Source organism: Culex pipiens, chromosome 2, assembly GCF_016801865.2.
Source record: "Culex pipiens pallens isolate TS chromosome 2, TS_CPP_V2, whole genome shotgun sequence".
Lineage (NCBI taxonomy): Eukaryota > Metazoa > Arthropoda > Insecta > Diptera > Culicidae > Culex > Culex pipiens.
The window spans coordinates 168,403,559-168,422,500 of record NC_068938.1 but is presented as its reverse complement, the minus strand read 5'-3'; the positions used below and the strand labels follow the sequence as shown (position 1 = coordinate 168,422,500).

Sequence of the window (18,942 nt, the reverse complement as noted above, 5' to 3'; positions counted from 1 at the left end):
TTAAATCTTTTCAAGTTTATTGCCATGAAAAAATAAAACTGACTAATTTTGCTTTAATTTTGCCCATTAGTACCAAAACAGACAAAAAAAATATTCACCTGCCATTATTGAAAGAGAAAAAACAAACCGTTCAACGACTTTGATAATGGTTAATTTTGCAGACAAATTGATCAGTTTTGTTTGCAGAATAGGCCACACCGGAAAGCATTGAAAAATTTATAATTTCTGTGAAATTTCGTAATGGCAGATAAATATTTTTTTATGTCTCCTGACATAAAATATTTAGAAAAATCCAACAATTCCATTTCCTGCAATTCCGAACCAGAAGCATCCTTCCGCTTGGGTCACCTACACACCATCCAAGCATTCCTTCAGACATCTCTGCCGCCGCAAGCACCTTGTAGAGCGCTACACGCTCAAAACATCTGCGTTCTCGCGACCAGATTCCAGCAGAAATGCTCAACAGTGCTGCCCATGGAGGTGGAAAATTGCTGACGGGAAAAGCGGAAATTAAATTCTGTGCTCAAAACAATCACCCGTCGCAACCGTCAACTAAACTTGCGTAGTTTAAGTTTTATTTCTGGGAAATTTGCTTCGTAGAAGTGTTACAGGAAGTTGGCAAGCTATTTTGCGGGGGAATTGTTCGTGGGGGGGTTGGAAATAACAACTAACAAATTGGAAACACTCAGAACACAGCTTGGAATGTATACAGTTAGATGGGGTGGGGTTAAGGGGATTCAAAGCCAGCGAGAGTAAGTAGTTAAAACATATTCTTAAAGGAAACAATCATTGACAGTCATTCCAGCGAAGACAATAAAGTTGGTGTCTAAAATGGGAAACTCCTAAGGAGTCTAATTAAATTAAACGAGGGGTGGCAAATGTGTACTGTAGAAGTTTAGCTTGCACAGCAGCAAAGAAGTGTGAGTTCAAAATTAGAAAATGGCTGAAGGTTAAGGTCACATGGAGGAGTTTGTTGTGAAGGGGGGAGTGAGGGTGGAAACACATTTAGGAAGACAAGCAGCCACGTGGCAGCCTTGAAAAAAACAACTTGTTTTTTTCCTCCAGATTTCAACATCAAACCATCAGGACACGACACAATCTCTGGAAGAGAGCTGTCGTTCTATACAGTACACGGGTAAGAAACGAGAGAACATCTTCTACGGTTCTACGGTAAAGCGGTTCAACTTCCTACTATGTGAGACCTCGCCCTCCCGGATCGACTGAAACGGCCCGCGGCCCGCGATGGCCGGAACGATGGCGACCAGCCGGAACGTGCTATCGAGGCAATGTGACGCTTACGGGGCGGGGATGGCTCTGGTCCATACACGCCGTCCACGCCGACATCATCTTCATCGTCGGGGTCGTCGTCGGTCACCACTTCGTCAGGCTCTTCATCACCTTCCTCTCTGTAGCGGTCGTTTTTCTGACTCGTTCTGTTATCGTTATCGTTATCTTCGTCATCATCGCCATCATCATCATCATCATCGTCATCATTACCATCGTCGTAGTCGTTCGGGCCGCCGTACGCATCGGCCACGGTCCAACCGGAACGCTTGTGGTAGAACCGATGGTACCGGTTCAGCATACCGGCCCGCGCAAGGGAACCTTGTGAAAATGGGGTTGGTTTCAGTTGAGAAACTTATTCTGAACTAGAAGATATTGTTTTGCTCTAATTTAGTTTATGCACCACAAGTTGTCCGTCTACAGAACCATTTTCAGGAAAAAACAAAAATAATTTTTTAGAAGGCTTGACAATAAATGCTAATAATATTTTTCAATATTTAATTTGGCTGCTCAAAAAATGATATATTTTTTATGTTCAAAACAAACTCTAAGTACCATCAACTGGGGCGAAACGGGACACATGGGGTGAATTGAGACAGCAGTTTTAACCATGTAGGAGCACAATATTTTGATTTTTCTGGTTGATTTCGGGTAAAACAGTCTCAGACCAACAAAATGTGTACATTCATTTCCAAATTTAAAACCATTAAATTCTCTAAACACTGCTGTCCCTATTCAGAATGTAGTCCCGATTCGCCCCAGATGACGGTACAGCTGTTTCATGTCATACCAGCAGGATTTTTCTGATCTAGCCAGGGTTGCCAGGTTGCCAGATAAATCTGGGAATGCCAGATTTTTCAAGTGTCCGCCAGAATAAAGATTCACCCTTTCCTGTGTCAGATATTGACAGTTTTTGACAGATTTTCCACTTTATGCCCATTTTGAACAACTTTTTGATAAAAATGAACGAATTTAATTGAAAATATAATAAAATAGTTTGTGTATTTCTGAGAGAAAATGAAAATTCAACATTTTTGAGGTCATACAATCAGTCAAACATTTGAATTCTACAAACTTTTGAATTAACTTATTTCCTCCCTCCCCTTCACCATACAGAACTGCTAAATTTTTGTCTGCTGGAATTTTCTTGATTTTTAATAAATGCCTTGCCAGATTTTTCAAATTTTGACCTGGTAACCCTGGATATAGCTCAAATTTTGCAAAGCAGTTTTACGGACAAAACAATTATCTCGAGTTTTTTTGTTTAGCGATTATGGTGGTCCAATATGATATTGGGTGGTCAAAATATGCATTTTTTATGGTTTTAACAAAAACCATCAATAAAACAAAATCCCTTTCTTTTTTCAAAAAAAAATATTCATCCATTTTGGATAGGTTACATAATTGTTGTTTTTATAAAAATCGCAAGAAAAAATGTCATTTTTCGGACTTTTCCTATTTTGAAGAGGACCACCCTATTTTGAATAGGACCACCCTGTTACAAATAAAAAAAACAAATCTGATTATTTTGGCTAAGGATGCAAATTTTGAGCCAAATGTTAATTTGAATCCTGCTGATTGACGTAGAATCGCTGAATAATTGTGCTGCCTCAAAATATCTTCTTTACAAAGTATAAAATGAAACGTTATTAAAATTTCAACAAGATTATTAATTGGATATTTTTTACCGTAGACCAGGAATGCCCAACCATTGGGTCTCGAGATGACGGGAAAGATATTTTACAAATTAACTTTCAATGACATCCAGTGTTGTAAATGAGTGATAGAAAAAACTATCATTCAATGATTCCTGCACCAAAATATCGGAAGGTATAGCAACCATCACTAAAGCTTGTGAGTTTTTGTCTTTCATCTTGTGACTGCCAGCATGAGCACTCTCTTTCCATCACTCATTCTCTTTCCCTCGTTCACGAACACTCGCCAAAGATTCTATTATTTGCTCAGCAAATCGCAATGAAAGACGCAAGATGGGGATTGGGAACCGACCACGCATTACGACCCATCGAACCATTGAACCCATTGAAGGGGAATGATTGTGAATGCGGGAATGAGAGAAAAAAGAAAATGTCACACGGGATTGTGTAAACACGAGATAAAGTCTGGCAATTTCTTTTGATGTCGGTATGACTTTCACGACGGTAAAAAAGGCAGTGAAAGGTGAAAGATGAGACCCCGGGCATGATAGTTGTAAACGAGTGCTCAAAGAAGTGTTGAGGCAACATTTGTTTTAAAATAAAAAAATAACAATTAAAAAAACAACTAATAATGTTTTACAAACTTGAAAATGACAAAAGTATCTATAAATTATTATAGTCTTACCATCTCGTTGCTATCCAAAATATTATTATTATTTTTCTTCATTATAGAGCCTTTCAGTCCACTGGAAACTGGTTCGGCTCTTTTCATAAATAAAAACAGTTTTATTCGTTATCATTAAATGGAGAAATGAAAAAATATTAGAAATATTTAGCTTCACGAAGATACAAAGATTCATGGAAATGAAATTTCTACAAAACTCTTTTTTTTCAAGATAGGCAAGGTTTTGAACAAATGAATGATTCTGAAAAAAATGAATAAAAACACATCTAACACGTTCAAAATACATTTAACTCCTTCCCGCCCAGAGCAAAATCGAGATTTTTTACGTTTTTCCACATTACTCCAGACTGGATCGACCAAATTGGACGAAATTTTAATGGTCATTAGTTAACATTCTATATTAACTAATGCAGGTTGAAACAGGTTGAAAAAACAAATGGTTGCAGAGAAATTTAATTTTGAATCCAAAAATTAGTGGTGCTCTGGAGTAACCATGGGCGTTAGAGGGTTAAAGCATTAATAACTAAATTACATAAAAAAACATATTCAATTGTTTTAAATGTTTGGTTCTCAAAATGTGACAAAAATGTCAAAAAAATGTTTTTTTTTTTATTTTGCATGTTTGTTACCAATGCAAATTCAACACAATGTTTTTGATTCATTTCTTTCTCATCAAAATGTTGCAATACATCAGGGAGCAAACCAAAATTCAAAACCAAAAATTAAAATTTTATTGTTAAAACAAATTTAATGGATTGATTGTTCCTCAATTGTATAACGTATATTTTGTTAATTTTCATGAAAATGTTAATTTTACAACTTAAAATAAACGTAGATATTTTGGGTCACACACCAGAAACCCTTTCATTTTCAAATTTAAAAAAATAAAAGAAGACTTGACTTGCGTCGACAAAAAGACGAAATAGAAGATAAAATTAATGAAAATATACTCACAGTACAAAAATTGTTGTAATATTCCATCTGGGAAGGGGTACAGAAAATAGTGTAATTTTACCACTTTTCTGGTGTATGCCACTTTTTTAGTCTAAATTGAGGTTAAATAACAACATTAAAGAAGTAATATTAATAATTGATAAACTATTTTTTAAGGGTGCACAGCAACGAAGGAAGTTGTTGTCTTCTTATTCCAAAATTGTCAAACTTACGGACCCAATCCTGCAATAACTGGATTGTAAAATTAATCAAACTTTGTTGTAAATTACTTTGTGGAAAGTACTTTAGGAGATGAATAGAAACATATTTTGATAGTACCCGTAGTTTTGAAGATACTAAAAAGTCTGTAACAAAATTCTGGGTGCAAAAGCTTTGGTTGATGTGCACCGTTAATGCGTAGTTTTTGGTTATTTAATCAAAATTGACAACATTAAAATATTATTCATATTAAGAATGGATAAATTGGCATTGTAACATCAACTTCTACCTTTTCAAAAAATATCTGTTTTCTTGTTATCCCTTCTAATAAATCTGAACAACTCTTGTTGTTTGAATATATTTTTTTTTGGTTTTAGTTTCTTTTTTTTTAATTAAATTTTTATATTTTCAGTTATCTTGTTTATTTTTTGCATTTGAATGAAGCCGAAATGCATGTTTTACAATCTCTAATCATTGTCTTTTGCTTTGAGCCGCTTTTCATATTTCTAAGTTTATATATTTAAAACATAAAGGAAAAGTGAAAAACACATTATAATTAAATTAAATTCATATTAAAATGTATGAACATAATTCTAAAAATTAAATTTATTATGCTTGGGACATTTCACAAAGATATTTCCTCATTTCACCTAAAAACAAGCCTATAATTGTTCCTACCGTAGCCGGACAACTTCTTGGTGCATCGTCTTAATTTTCTCACAAAAACAAACCATCCAATGTCGCTCTCTTCAACAAATCACCTCTATCCTAAGGGGTAACAGCAACAACAACACCACCACCACCAGCAAACTCACCTAGGAACCGCTTCTCCTCGATGTGATTACCGTCCGGGCCGGGCACGTAGTACGGGTACGCCTCGCTCATCGCTTCCATCAGCTCCTCGTAGTCCAGCGGGGCGGACTGGTAGACCGGTTCTAGCACTTCCGGCGTTCCGCTTTCGTCCACCCCGAGTGGGTCCTCGTCGTAGTACAGCTCGCGCTTCTTGCGACCACCCTGGGAACTCTTCAGCGATTGGATGTTTCGTTTTTCTGTCCGAGGAGAAAATGAAGAAAAACCATTTAGAACACGTTGAGAAACATGCCTTATAAAACCGTCGGTGAATTGGCATTTGTGAATTTTAATTTTGCTATGGAACGTTTAAAATACGTAAAAATTGCACTAAAAGTTTTAATTTGTTTTTTGAAGATCGAAAACAGGCATTATAATAACAAAATCACGCAAAAGCACGGTATCAACATTCCACGTGGAAATAATGGCTTCCGGTGAGCGTTTTTCGGCGGCTGTCGTTGCAAAATTTAAAGAAGAAAGTTTCCCCAAACCACACCGCGGCGAGACGCCCCTGAAATTCGCGCTGGATTTTGGCCACGGGGGCTCTTTTGATCGTAAATTGATGTCAACAGGATGTTTTCCGCCGCGGCGCGTTTTACGGCTCAGGAAATTTAATATTCCGTCGTCGCCCGGGAACGAGGATTAGTCGCTCTCTAGGTAAGTGGCGCTATGGCCGAACAATATCCCCATCCCCGGTAGGAAAGGGAGTACCGGTTGGCATTACAAGTGAAGAAGCATGTTTTTTCGGAGGGTAATAAAAAGTGCTTAAAATTGTTCAAGTTCAATAGATGGAGGCTGGAAGTTTAGTAGACCAATTGAAAAAAGAAATTTTTTCTCAATTTAAAGACCAACAAAACCAAATCTGAAGTAACTCTATGTTGGGAATAATCCGTGCATTTTTTATAAAAGATACAACATTGAAACCTTAGGCTACAAGCTTGATGAGAACTTAATTTCCCATTTAAAAATATTGTTTTCGATAATTCTTGAAACAAGCTTATATTTTCAAACTGAGCACAAAGCCTGAGTAACAATATTTTGCACACAACTAATGAACGTTTGTCCACGAAAAAAGCCTAGAATATATTTTTTTTCGGAGCGAGGTGGTACAGCTAGGACCAAGTCAGTAAAAGTCCGGTAAATAAGCCTAGAATATTAAAAAAAAATATTGTAAATCTGTTATTTTTAGATTTTTAGAAATACATTGTGACCTCTAAAAATGGCTTAATATTCAATATTCATTTTTTCCAATTGCAGTCAACAACTTAATCAACTTAAACAAAAATCTAAATACTTTTTTCCGAAAAGATTAAACAAATTAATGAATTCTTTGTTTTTGTTTTACAATGAAACCTAAGAGCGAGTCCACGAGCAAAGCATACTCTACTCATCTCGCATCGACCTCACCATTCTGCCTGAAATTCTCAGGGGTTGTTTGTACATATAAATATTTAGTATTTATTTATTCGTCAAACATACGTAGACTACATGATCGTTGCTTAGTTTCTAATTACAGGGGGGGAACATCTATCTTTGATTGTAAAACTGTTTTTTAATGGTGGATTTTGTCATTGTGAAATCGATTATGTTATTATATTTGTTATAAGTTTCCATCATTCTATTCATGGGCCCGTGTTTAGCGTAGTCAGTTCTGTGAAAATGCAATGCGAAAGGCTCACGTGCTCTCAATACGCGTGTGGGTTCATAGAAATTTAATGTTTGTAACAACTCTGGAGAATTAATTCGGTTTGCAATAAGATCATTTACGAACGAGAGAGAAGCGAATTCACGACGCTTTACAAGTGTTTCTAAGCTTATTAACATACAGCGTGCAATATACGAAGGAAGGGGAAACACTGTCCACCCTAGTTTACGAAGAGCAAATAGTAAAAATTGTTTTTGCACTGATTCAATACGGGTTTCGTGTGTTTTGATGTGTGGACTCCACACGACGCTACAATATTCAAGAATAGAGCGAACATAAGCTATGAACAATGTTTTCAATGTATAGGGGTCCTTAAAGTTATAACTGAATCGTTTTATGAAGTTGAGCATATTAGTTGCTTTGAATACCATCGTGTTGTAATGTTCGATGAAAGTCATTTTAGAATCAAGTATGACTCCTAAATCTCTAACATTTGAACAGGTTTCAACTGTCTGGTTGTCTAGTTTTACGTTTATATTTGGCTTATTTATTTTTCTGCTGAACAAGATCGATGTACACTTTTTAATGTTAAATCTAGCATCTGGCCAAAATATGAGCACTCCAGGTCAACGGGAAGTGGGGCGAATCGGGACACAAAGTTTAAAGGTTCAAAAACGTCAAAAATCTTAAAAAGACTTAAACTTAGGCAAAATTCAATTTAATTTCAAAATTCAAAATGCATCTGAAAGGGCTTAAAAAATTCAACAAAATGCAGAAAAAAGCATCCCAATTGGTTAAATCTAAAGGGAGTTTTTTGGCATTTTAGTGAAAAAATATCATAATTTTCAAACTCAAATAAAAAAGTGTTTCCAGATATCAACTCGCTTCTACCTGCAGCTTGTAAGGGACATCTGGGATTATCATCTGAGACTGAGAACGCTTTGGGTGAGGCAGTAGTAACGACGTCCCGTACAAAGGGGTATGCCCTGTTCGTAAACTCGCTCTTAAATCATTTGTTTCTGAAAAGCTCGACACCTGATTTTATAATAAGGCAATCTTCCTGTTTCTCAGCCGAATTTTTTAAGAATTTTTTTAATGTCTTCATAAAAGGGCAATATTGTTTGAAATCAAAAATGTAGAATTGTAAGAGGCAAAGGTGCGCATCAGCATTTTTTAAACTTAATTATAACCTAAAAATCGCATATTCGGGTTTTCGACTCATTTTTAAGGGTCAATTTTAAGTATTTACAAAAATAAAATGAATATTTGAAGTTTGTTAAAGTTAATGGGAAAAGTCACTTTTGTGCCATTTAGATCTATTTGTTGTAAACTTCTAAATAAAGTTTACAAAACTTCAGATTCACGAAATCTTTGAAACCTTTTAAGTAGTGTTTAGCCTAGCCAATTATCTTGCTAACGCCATCATTTTTCAATAAAAGAAATTTGCGGGGCAAAGGTGCGCACTGAAATTCCCATACATTTTTGTACCAAAAAAGTACAAAAACTTTGGATAACTTTTTTTTCTGATGGTATTGATTGAAAATCACTAAAATAGTATTTCTGCCGAAATCGGACCAAAAAAAATTAAACTTATGCGAAAATAGTAAAGTACTAGTTAGTTGAAATAAGTCAGTTTATCTTAAAGTTATTTTGGGGTAAATAACAAATGTATTGAAAACTAAATAAAAAAATAAAAGTAACACTGTGTAAAATTCACTACACAAATTTTGCTTCTAAGTTTCACTTTGTTCCAAAAGCTTGTTGTATTCTGAAAACATATCTGGAATTACTCCTTGCATTTGAATTTTTTCCGCAATTGTTCTAATCTAGATTTTTTGCTATCCGTCTTTTTCGCTGAATTTATTGAAAACAAATCAGCAAAACTTAGTTGCTGGTTAATATTTTGCGTAGCTCCTGGTGTAAAATCAGAAAGGTCAAACCAGGAATATTCTCTGCTGATTTTGCAACGGCTCTCCTTTACGTGTCAAAATATCCAATATTGCCTATTGATACCGTACAAACGAATAAATTTGTTAATATCGATAATAAAAACACTCAAATACATTTTCTAAAATTATCTGTTTCAACAATAGTTGTATATTGAGAAAAGAATGCCACCCACGCTCTACACTTGTCACATTCCTCTCCCACCTCAAACCACCCCCTTTCATTTGCTATTCCATCCAGCAACGGTGAATGACAACCAACACATCCATTCTTCATCCTGGTACATCATCCTGCAGTATTTATGCATCCCACTCACCATCAACTCCACTGGCGCCACCTGCCGCCCCGCTGCCACCCCCTCCCTGCTGCTTGGGTAAATTCCAGTCGCGTACCAACGTTTGTATGTTCCGTTTGCTTTCCTGGCCACCCCCGACCACGCCATAGTGCGGCAGTGAGTTGTCTCGCGCCAACGCTTGCATGTTCCGCTTGGGGGCAATCGATGGCATCATTCCACCGGTTCGCAGCAGCGATTGGATGTTCCGCTTGCCGGGCAGTTCGTACTTCCGGGCTAGCGAGGCAATATTCCGCTTGCCGTTCAGCATGTACCCGGACCGGAATGCGGAGGCCACGTTCCGTTTGTCGGCATCGGTCCAACCGCCGGTGGCCGCGCCCGAGCTGCTCTCTTCCGAGTCTGGTTCCCGGGACGGGAGTTGGCCGTTTTTGGCCAGGGTAGCAATGCTACGCTTAAGGTAGTCACCGGCTGGGGGTGCCCGCAGCAGGCCGGCTCGGGCTAGCGAACCGAGGTTCCGCTTCTGGCCAAAGGAGGCCCCGTCACGCAGCAGGGAGCGGTAGGACCGTTTGTCCTCGTACGGGCCGGAATTTTCGTAACCGCCGTACTCGTCCATCGACTGGTAGTTGGCACCGTCCGAGGGGTCCCGTTCCAGGATGTGTCGGAGTTGGTTCCGCAGGGCGGCCGCATGCATCTCGTAACCTTCCTCAGGGTAGGTCAAATCCCGCAGCAACGATTCCAGCTCGCATGGCTTAAGTCGGCGACCGCCTTCCGGACCGTACTGACCGTTTGCCTGCAAGAAGAAACGGGAAAAACGAAACAAATATTAACATCTTGTAGCTAGGTTGACACGACGACCCACAGAACCCGGATGGGGTCCAGAATACTAAGTAGGGTGGAAAAAAGTCAACATCGTGTGTCAGTGTCACCGTTTCGACGTGAAATTGGCGAAAGTGAAATTAATTTTGGCTTTGGAAAACCCTTCAGCCTGAGTTGGTATAGAACAGCTCGAAATTTATGTGGTGGCAATATTGAATAAAATTATAATAAATTAAAGCCCCGACCCAAAACAGCGTGACAGATGGTAGGATGATGTGACAGGATCCGGCGGAAATAATGAACAACTGAGAAGTAGGGGGGATGGACAAGCTAACTCTGAACAGGGGAGATTGTGAGGCACACAACGTTTGTTTGATGGAATGTTTTTCATTGTTTCAAAAAATTCTGCTGTTTTGCATTCAATTAAAATAAGCACAGTTTTCATTGTTAACAGCAACTTATAGAAAATGAAAGTCAGTTTTAAACTTTGCACTCTAAATTTTGCATAATTTGATATTTACAATAAAGTGTCCACGTAGTTTATAGATGGTCAATTGTACACTTAAACAAATCAATTTTTCAATTTCATTGGATATCATGTTTTCAATGGCGATTTTTTCTCAATTTACCCCCATTTTTAACAAGACTCCCACATATTTCGCACAAAGTCGTAAACACTTCAATTCAAAGGGGCGCGTGTTCTTTTTTTACACCACTCAAAGGCCCCTCCTTACGTAGCGTTTATTAGCAAACTATCAATATCGGAGGCGGAAATCTCGCACCGCAATAAGATCTAGGCACTTGCCAGCCTGAAAGAACACACTAAAAAAATATGAATATTACATCAAACAGAATCCAAAAACAAACGTAGAAACTAGTCATGTAATATAAAATCAAATGTAATATTATGTTTGGTTTGACGCAGAATGACCAAATCCACATCTAGAACCTAAAGTAGAAAATTTAATCTTATAAAATTTAACATTACATCATCTTTAACTGAACATTAAATCAAATATGATGCACATGATTAGAGCATCTTTTTTCGTGTAATATTCTGTGCGATGATTTAATCCTACGTCAAAATGAACTCAATTCTCGATTAAATTTTCAAAAGGTCCTATCTGCATAGGAAACCCATGAGGGATAGGTTGTTTTGAAAATTTAATCTAGAATTATACTATGATTTGATGCTTTTCACTTCAAAGTGCAGCAAACGTCAGCCATGATGAACCACTCGAAAAATTGTCGCGGATAGAAAAAATTGAGAATTTCTCAGCTTTTCAAACTTATTCTGCTGAAATAGTTTAGTGAATCAATAACCAAGGTAGGTGTAATGATTTTCTGTTAAAATCTGGACAGCGATTTATAATATGAATGCTTCGTTTCAGCCAGAAAAATTTCCTCTTCCGGACGGAAAAAAACTCTTCCTGGATCCGGTCCGTGATTGAGGATGGCCACACGAAGAACTTGCCGGAGACGGAGTTTGCCAAGCTGCTGGCAACGGACGATTGCCGGTTGATGTCGGTCTGTGCTGCAGACAACGGTTGATAGTGTCGTGGAGGTTTGCAGTAGTCAGTTGGTCCACGCGGCGGCATTCCGCGATGAAGGCCGCTTTCGGTACTAGCCACCGACGAAGCCATCCGGGACGCGGTACTCGATCCTGGTGGCAAGACAGAGTGCTTCGTGGTCCGGTCAAAAAAAGGTCTCAAACGCGTAGATGGACCCACGCACGAATTTCGAATCGATCAATTAAGGCAGGTTGGTCAATCATGGGATTCTAAGTGTAAGTGCTAGGTTTATTATCTGTTCCTGACGTGGCCAAAACACTTGTGCTACAAAATATATTTGTTTAAGATGATAATGTGCAAATAAAAAATATAAATTTAGACATGAATGTTGTGATTTTTCTCTTCCCGAATAATCCCAAAATCCAATAAAATTCAATTCCAATAGGAATCCAATTGGAATGGATTCCAATGAATTGCGTTGTTGTAATTTTACACGACCATATCGGATGACGGTTTGGTTCATGTAATTTCAAAATCAGATGTAATTTTATGTCTTATTTGACGCTCCAGTTATGTGCATCGAAAAGACAGAAAATTACACGAATTTTTCGAAGTGTGAAAGCTTTCCCTGCGCCTCTTCAAACGCGTCGTCTCGTTGACAAGTCGATCAAAGTCATTTTTTCTCGAGAGCAGCTCTTTTCGAGCATCCTTCAGCATGGCGATGACGGTGATGGTGTGAAAGCTTACGATGTGTGGGAATGTGCCGTACGTGTGCACAGTGAAAATCTCTGATAGTTGATTGCTTGAAAATTTTAGATTTGTTTATACCAAATTTTGCTTGCTTGTAAAATGTAATTTTTAAATAAACTTGATGTAAGCTCATCTTAACCTTTTTCACAGTGTCAGCACTGGGTGAGGGTGGTTCATTCGCTCGCAGAAATTGCGTTGGCGGAGCTTTGAGAGAGTGTATGAAATCTCGATTCAACAGCGATAAGTGATATTGCACAAAACAAACCAACTTTTGAGAAGTGGCCTCGCAGACAGTGTGTGTCTTCTAGTGCGGCAAACTGAGCATCCCAAAGTTACGAGTACGTCATTATGGTGTCATTATGAGCTCGTGTTACCACCAGTTGTGAAAAGATAAAATATGACAATATTTTATTTTCTTGAGATTTTTGCCTCCCATCAACGGGGCAGTCTAATGCACCACCTTAAAATAGCGAGCAAACAAGACTTTCATAGGCAGGACTAAATACTTTTACGCGTGGGAAGCTCACGATCCGTGCTTAAAAGAATAAGAGGCTTATTAAAAGAGGACCTCCCACGTGGCCTGCGTGACGGTGGTTAATTCTGTCTAGGGACTTTGGGCATGGACTTGCTCTGAGGAAGTTTTTTTAATTGACTTCAGTACTGATCAGAGGCATTCGATTCGATGACCTGTCATTTTGATTGACTTCTCAAAATATGATGCAAATTCTTTGCCTAATTTAATATTTTGATAGCACTTGTTACTTCGAAATTCGGTCGATTAATTGAAATTAAAATTAACTCACGGTGTATTTTTCCGAGAACAGCAACTTCTGAAGAAATATCCCATAACATTAAAAAAAATTGATCTGGTCAACTCAACGATATGTTTCGATGCCCCTCGTAAATTGACGAGAAAGAGCCCTTTTTTATGGTGCAAAATATCAGACTTGCCGATTTTTCAATCTAAATTTGATCTGGGTAATTCTCTACCAACTCACACGAAATCGAGAAAAGTTGCCCCGACCCCTCTTCGATTTGCGTGAAACTTTGTCTTAAGGGGTAACTTTTGTCCCTGATCACGAATCCGAGGTCCGTTTTTTGATATTTCGTGACGGAGGGGCGGTACGACCCCTTTCATTTTTGAACATGCGAAAAACGAGGTGTTTTTTCGATAATTTGCAGCCTGCAACGGTGATGAGATAGAAATTTGGTGTCAAAGGGACTTTTATTTAAAATTAGACGCCCGATTTGATGGCGTACTCAGAACTCCGAAAAAACGAATTTTTCATCGAAAAAATCACTAAAAAAGTTTAAAAAATTCTCCCATTTTCCGTTTTGATTGTAAAAAAATTTGGAACGTGTCATTTTAAGGGAAATTTAATGTAATTTTCGAATCAACATTGACCTAGAAGGTTCATTTTTTCATTTAGAACAAAATTTTCATTCTAAAATTTCGTGTTATTTCTAACTTTGCAGACATATTTTTTAGAGTGTAATAATGTTCTACAGAGTTGTAGAGCAGACAATTACAAAAATTTTTATATGTAAACATAAGAGGTTTGCTTATAAACATCACGAGCTATCGCGATTTTACGAAAAAAAAAAGTTTTGAAAAAGTTACTTAATCGTTTCTCTTTTTTTCGTCGTCCGTGTCTGTCGCGGGTGACCATGAACGGCCATGATCGACGACGACCAACTTTTCAAAACTTTTTTTCGTAAAATCGCGATAACTCGTGATGTTTATAAGCAGACTCCTTATGTGTATCAAAATTTTTGTTATTGTCTTCTCTACAACTTTGTACAACATTATTACACTCTAAAAAATAGCCCTGCAAAGTTAGAAAAAACACGAAATTTGAAAATGAAAAAATTTGTTCTAAATGAAAAAAATAACATTTCTGGGTCAATGTAGATTCGAAAAGTACATTAAATTTCCCATAAAATGACATGTTCCAAAAAAAATTACAGTCGAATAACGGAAACAGGATTTTTAAAACTTTTTTAGTGTTTTTTTCGATGCAAAATACCTTTTTTCGGAATTCTGAGTACGCCATCTAATCGGGCGTCTAATTTTACATAAAATTCTCTTTGACACCAAATTTCTATCTCATTACCGTTTCAGATTGCAAAATATTGAAAACACCTCTTTTTTCGCATGTTCAAAAATGAAAGGGGTCGTACTGCCCCTCCGTCACGAGATATCAAAAAACGGACCTCGGATTCGTGATCAGGGACAAAAGTTAACACTTAGAACGAAGGGTCGGGGCAACTTCTGTGTGAGTTGGCGGAGAATTACCCATCTACAAACCACACCGTGTAACCAATTCAACAAAATTCTTCAATTAGTCAAACTAAAAGCACCAAATCTACAATTTTTTATATTTTTTTTATTTGTAAGCTAAGTTCAAAGCTTAAAATGTCTTGTAATTAATTATGTTCACTTTATTATACGGCCACAAACACACAGTAATATTACATCTAAATTGAGGTAAATTACATGATAAAAATCCAAATTAACACAATGTATTACTGTGTATTTTAAATTGGCTTTTCAAATAATTGAAATCAGCTTGTAATTCCAACGTGCCTCTAATGTTGGCATATCAGCACTTTGACCTTCAATTACCACTCATTTTCAACTGAAATCGAGTGGTAAACAGCTCAACAGAAAAGGGAGCATGCAAGTTTCTATCAAAAAAAATTACAAAATATGTTATTTAAATATTGGCAATCATCTAATTGGATGCAATAAAGAGCGAGAACTTAACAAGTTCAGATGTCTTTTGCGTTTTTTTCCTTTTTAATTATACTAGAATCAACACTATTGTAAATGGATTATTTGCAAGTAAAAAAATAATGAATTTAATGGAAAATAAAAAAATCAGCACAGGTTTTTAAATGACAATTTTTTTCAAAAACTTTTCAAAACCTAAAAATTTGTATTGCTCCTGCAATTGAATTGAATTTCATTAAATTTACATTCAAACGAATGTTTCAATTTTATTTGCAATACTTTTTTTATGTTGATGTCTTTAGATCAATACTTTTAAAAGTTTTGATTTGAATTCCAAATTTTGAATATCATAATGTTTAGCTGGTAGTTGATCTACTCTGGTTTTATTCTGAATTGAAAGTACTCTGTAGGTATGCATTTGTATGCTAACGAGTTATCGTTTTTGAAAAATCACGCGAATTCATTAGGAATGTCAAAGTTCGTGAGAACATTTCGAGGATTTCCGGCTATCCCACAAAATGATAATGAAATAATAAATCATACACGGAGAAAAAAGAGTTCCCAAAATCGTGAACAAGCGTTCATGAAAATGGGAACCCCGAACAAAGTGTTCAAATTCCATGGTACGTTTTTCAAAATCGTACCATGGGATTTGAACACTTTATTCGTGGTTCTCATTTTCATGAACGCTTGTGTAACTTTTGTCCCTGATCACGAATCCGAGGTCCGTTTTTTGATATCTCGTGACGGAGGGGCGGTACGACCCCTTCAATATTTTAGCATGCGAAAAAAGAGGTGTTTTCAATAATTTGTAGCCTGTAACGGTGATGAGATAGAAATTTGGTGTTTCGTTTCGAAAAGTTTATTATATTTCCCATAAAATGACGTGTCCCAAAAGTTTTTACAGTCGAGTAACGGAAAATGTCAGAGTTTTTAAAACTTTGTTAGTGCTTTTTTCGATGAAAAATAATTTTTTTCGGAATTCTTAGTACGCCATTAATTTGGGCGTCTAATTTTACATTAAATTCCCTTTGACATCAAATATCTATCTCATCACCGTTTCAGGCTGCAAATTATTGAAAAACACCCCTTTTTTCGCATATTTAAAGATAGAAGGGGCCGTACCGCCCCTCCGTCAAGAGATATCAAAAAACGGACCTCGGATTCATGATCAGGGACAAAAGTTACCCCTTAGGACAAAGTTTCACGCAAATCGAAGAGGGGTCGGGGCAACTTTTCCCGATTTCGTGTGACTTGGTAGAGAATTACCCATTCTCTAGAAAGGTTAAAACATTTTTTTTAAAGTTTACCAACAAAAAAAAGATTCAGCGTGCAAGGTAGCACCATACTTTTCTTGGGAAAATTTTAGAGAATTTTCTCAATGTTAACGCTATTGTGTTGAATTCAAAATGAAATTCAAAATAAAACTGCAAAAGTTAAAAAACAACAATGTAGGTTTTCTCATATAATAAGAATTACATACAAAATTGAAATTTAATGCGCAGTGTGGACGCAACCCAAAAGGCACAAAAAATATCTGGTTTGATCTGATTATTTTTTAAATTTTCTATATAACGGCGAGCTAATTTCAGCAAAAATTGTGGATCCGAAAAAATACAGTTCAATCTACAATTAACTAACATTTCTATTCAAAAGAAAACTGAAGTGTCATTTTCCCTTGCCGGAAGGACACGTTACAACTTGATAAAAGCGCAATTTGATCACGCCCCCGTTGCCAAGAACAAAGGCCTCTCGTACAGTTATGACGAACTCCTTATTCATCACTTTGCGTCAAAAAGACTAAAAATATGAAAAAGCTCCACCGTACCCGACATCATCATCATCATCACCGGCTCCAGCCCCATCTAGTCACTTATAATCACTGCCACTTTCCCAGATACTGAATCTACGTGTACCCGGGCACATGAGCGGACACGTACGGAGGAAAAGGTCCTTGTGTAACACAATGGAGATTATGTTACATCTGAAAAGTTCACACGATGAAGTCTCCGTTCGGCGGGAAATATCCATTTATCACCCCCTTGTAACTGTTACAGACATCATCCCCGACGCGTGATTGCAAGTCGACGCTCTCGTACTAACTTGTCGCACGTCGCTTTTTGACGTTCCGAGAAAAACGCGTTTTAATGTTTGACCTTGAGTGAACAAAAACGAGAGCACACAATGTAAACAATAACAAACTGGTTTTGTTTTGTTGACCATTCTGTGCATTGTCCTGAAGTTTGGTTGAATTTGGTTGCTGGAGTCCCGAGTTATAAATACAAATGTTTACGGTAGTCGAGCTCGTACTTGTGTCAATCGCGTTCTGACCTGAAATCCCTTTGGCCAATTGTCGCACTAATATCAATTTTCAGGCTGTGTCAAGATAGCACGACAAGGTTGAAACTTCTTTCATATGAAAAGTGACAACAATGCAGGGAGTTTTTTTCGGTTTTTATTGATTATCTTAGAATTGAAATCGAATTTTGATGATCTGTGAAGGTCAAAAGGTGAGGCATTGTGAGCTGCACTAAATGGCGATATTAAATCAATTTCGCTTAAAATGCACGTGTGACAAGTTAGCACGACAGCGACGAAGTGTGAGTGTAGTAGAAGTAATAATAAATGTGTTTGTGAGCTTCAGACTTCAGCGACAACAAATTGAAAATTGATCACTTTAACATTATTTTTTTACTTTGCCGGGAAAAGTCATAAATTTTACCAATATCCATCTCTTCGAGTGAAAACACTTCAAAGTTCATGGGGGAAAATGAGTTGATCGGAAAAATTGGCAGCCTCAATCAGACGTGGCGATTACAGTGGGAGAAAGCTTGCTGGTGTGCTTGGACACATACAGGCAACAAATCACCTTCTGGAAAATATTGCTGTCACGTTGGAATGAAGGATGTGGTGAACACTAGATTCGGCATCAACTCTCATGGGGAGAATTCCATGGTGGATAACAGTATAGTTCAACATCCAACAGAAAGGATCAAAATGTTGTATTTATTGATTCAAATTGTTGACATTTTAGCCATTGCCATGATGTTTCATTCAAAGAAATATTTTATTCCCTGACAATATTTTGGCATTCCTTATACAACATGTTTTGAATAGGACTCTACACTTGGTGATGCATTTTTCTGTTTCTTGGTTTGTGGTTGTCCAAGACTCATATTTCTTTTCTGGACAATTGTGCACAAGGAGGTCTGAAATTTCCGTAAAAGTGTCCACATGGTTTATGGATGGTCCATTTCCAGGGAAACCATCATGAATGATTTGAACTTTCTTATCCCATTTATCCTTCGGCATAAATGAATGAAAATTTAAACAAAAGCTTATACATTTTCTAAATGTCACTTTTCCTTCATTTTCCTAGAAAACTAAATCTATCTCAACTACATTCATTTATCCCAGAAAACGTAAACTACTAGTAGTTTGCCCATTCAAAACACCAAACAAACTTTAAACAACTTTTTCTTCAACCATTCCAAGGAAACACCTGCTTTCCCACAGAAACTTTCCCGACCGAACAATGAACCCTCGTTCAAAGTGCTTCCATTCATCAGAATGTCATCTTAAGATTAAACCCCAACTGGACTGCCGCTCCACCGGGGACGGA

At 37.2% G+C, this 18,942-nt stretch overlaps 1 protein-coding gene across 2 annotated transcripts in view; it reads right to left on the bottom strand.

The window, feature by feature from the left end:
- LOC120417227 (uncharacterized) overlaps positions 1-18,942 on the bottom strand; it is a 55,032-nt gene that overhangs the window by 16,351 nt on the left and 19,739 nt on the right. The window contains exons 2-4 of one of the 2 annotated variants that reach the window (XM_039579187.2): positions 9,534-10,299; positions 5,592-5,825; positions 1,203-1,605 (exon numbers count right to left, since the gene is read on the bottom strand). In XM_039579187.2, the coding sequence (XP_039435121.1) occupies positions 1,203-1,605; positions 5,592-5,825; positions 9,534-10,299 (1,403 nt within the window). Of the gene's footprint in view, positions 1-1,192; positions 1,606-5,591; positions 5,826-9,533; positions 10,300-18,942 lie in introns of both variants that reach the window. The other variant, XM_039579188.2, reaches the window with a different exon arrangement.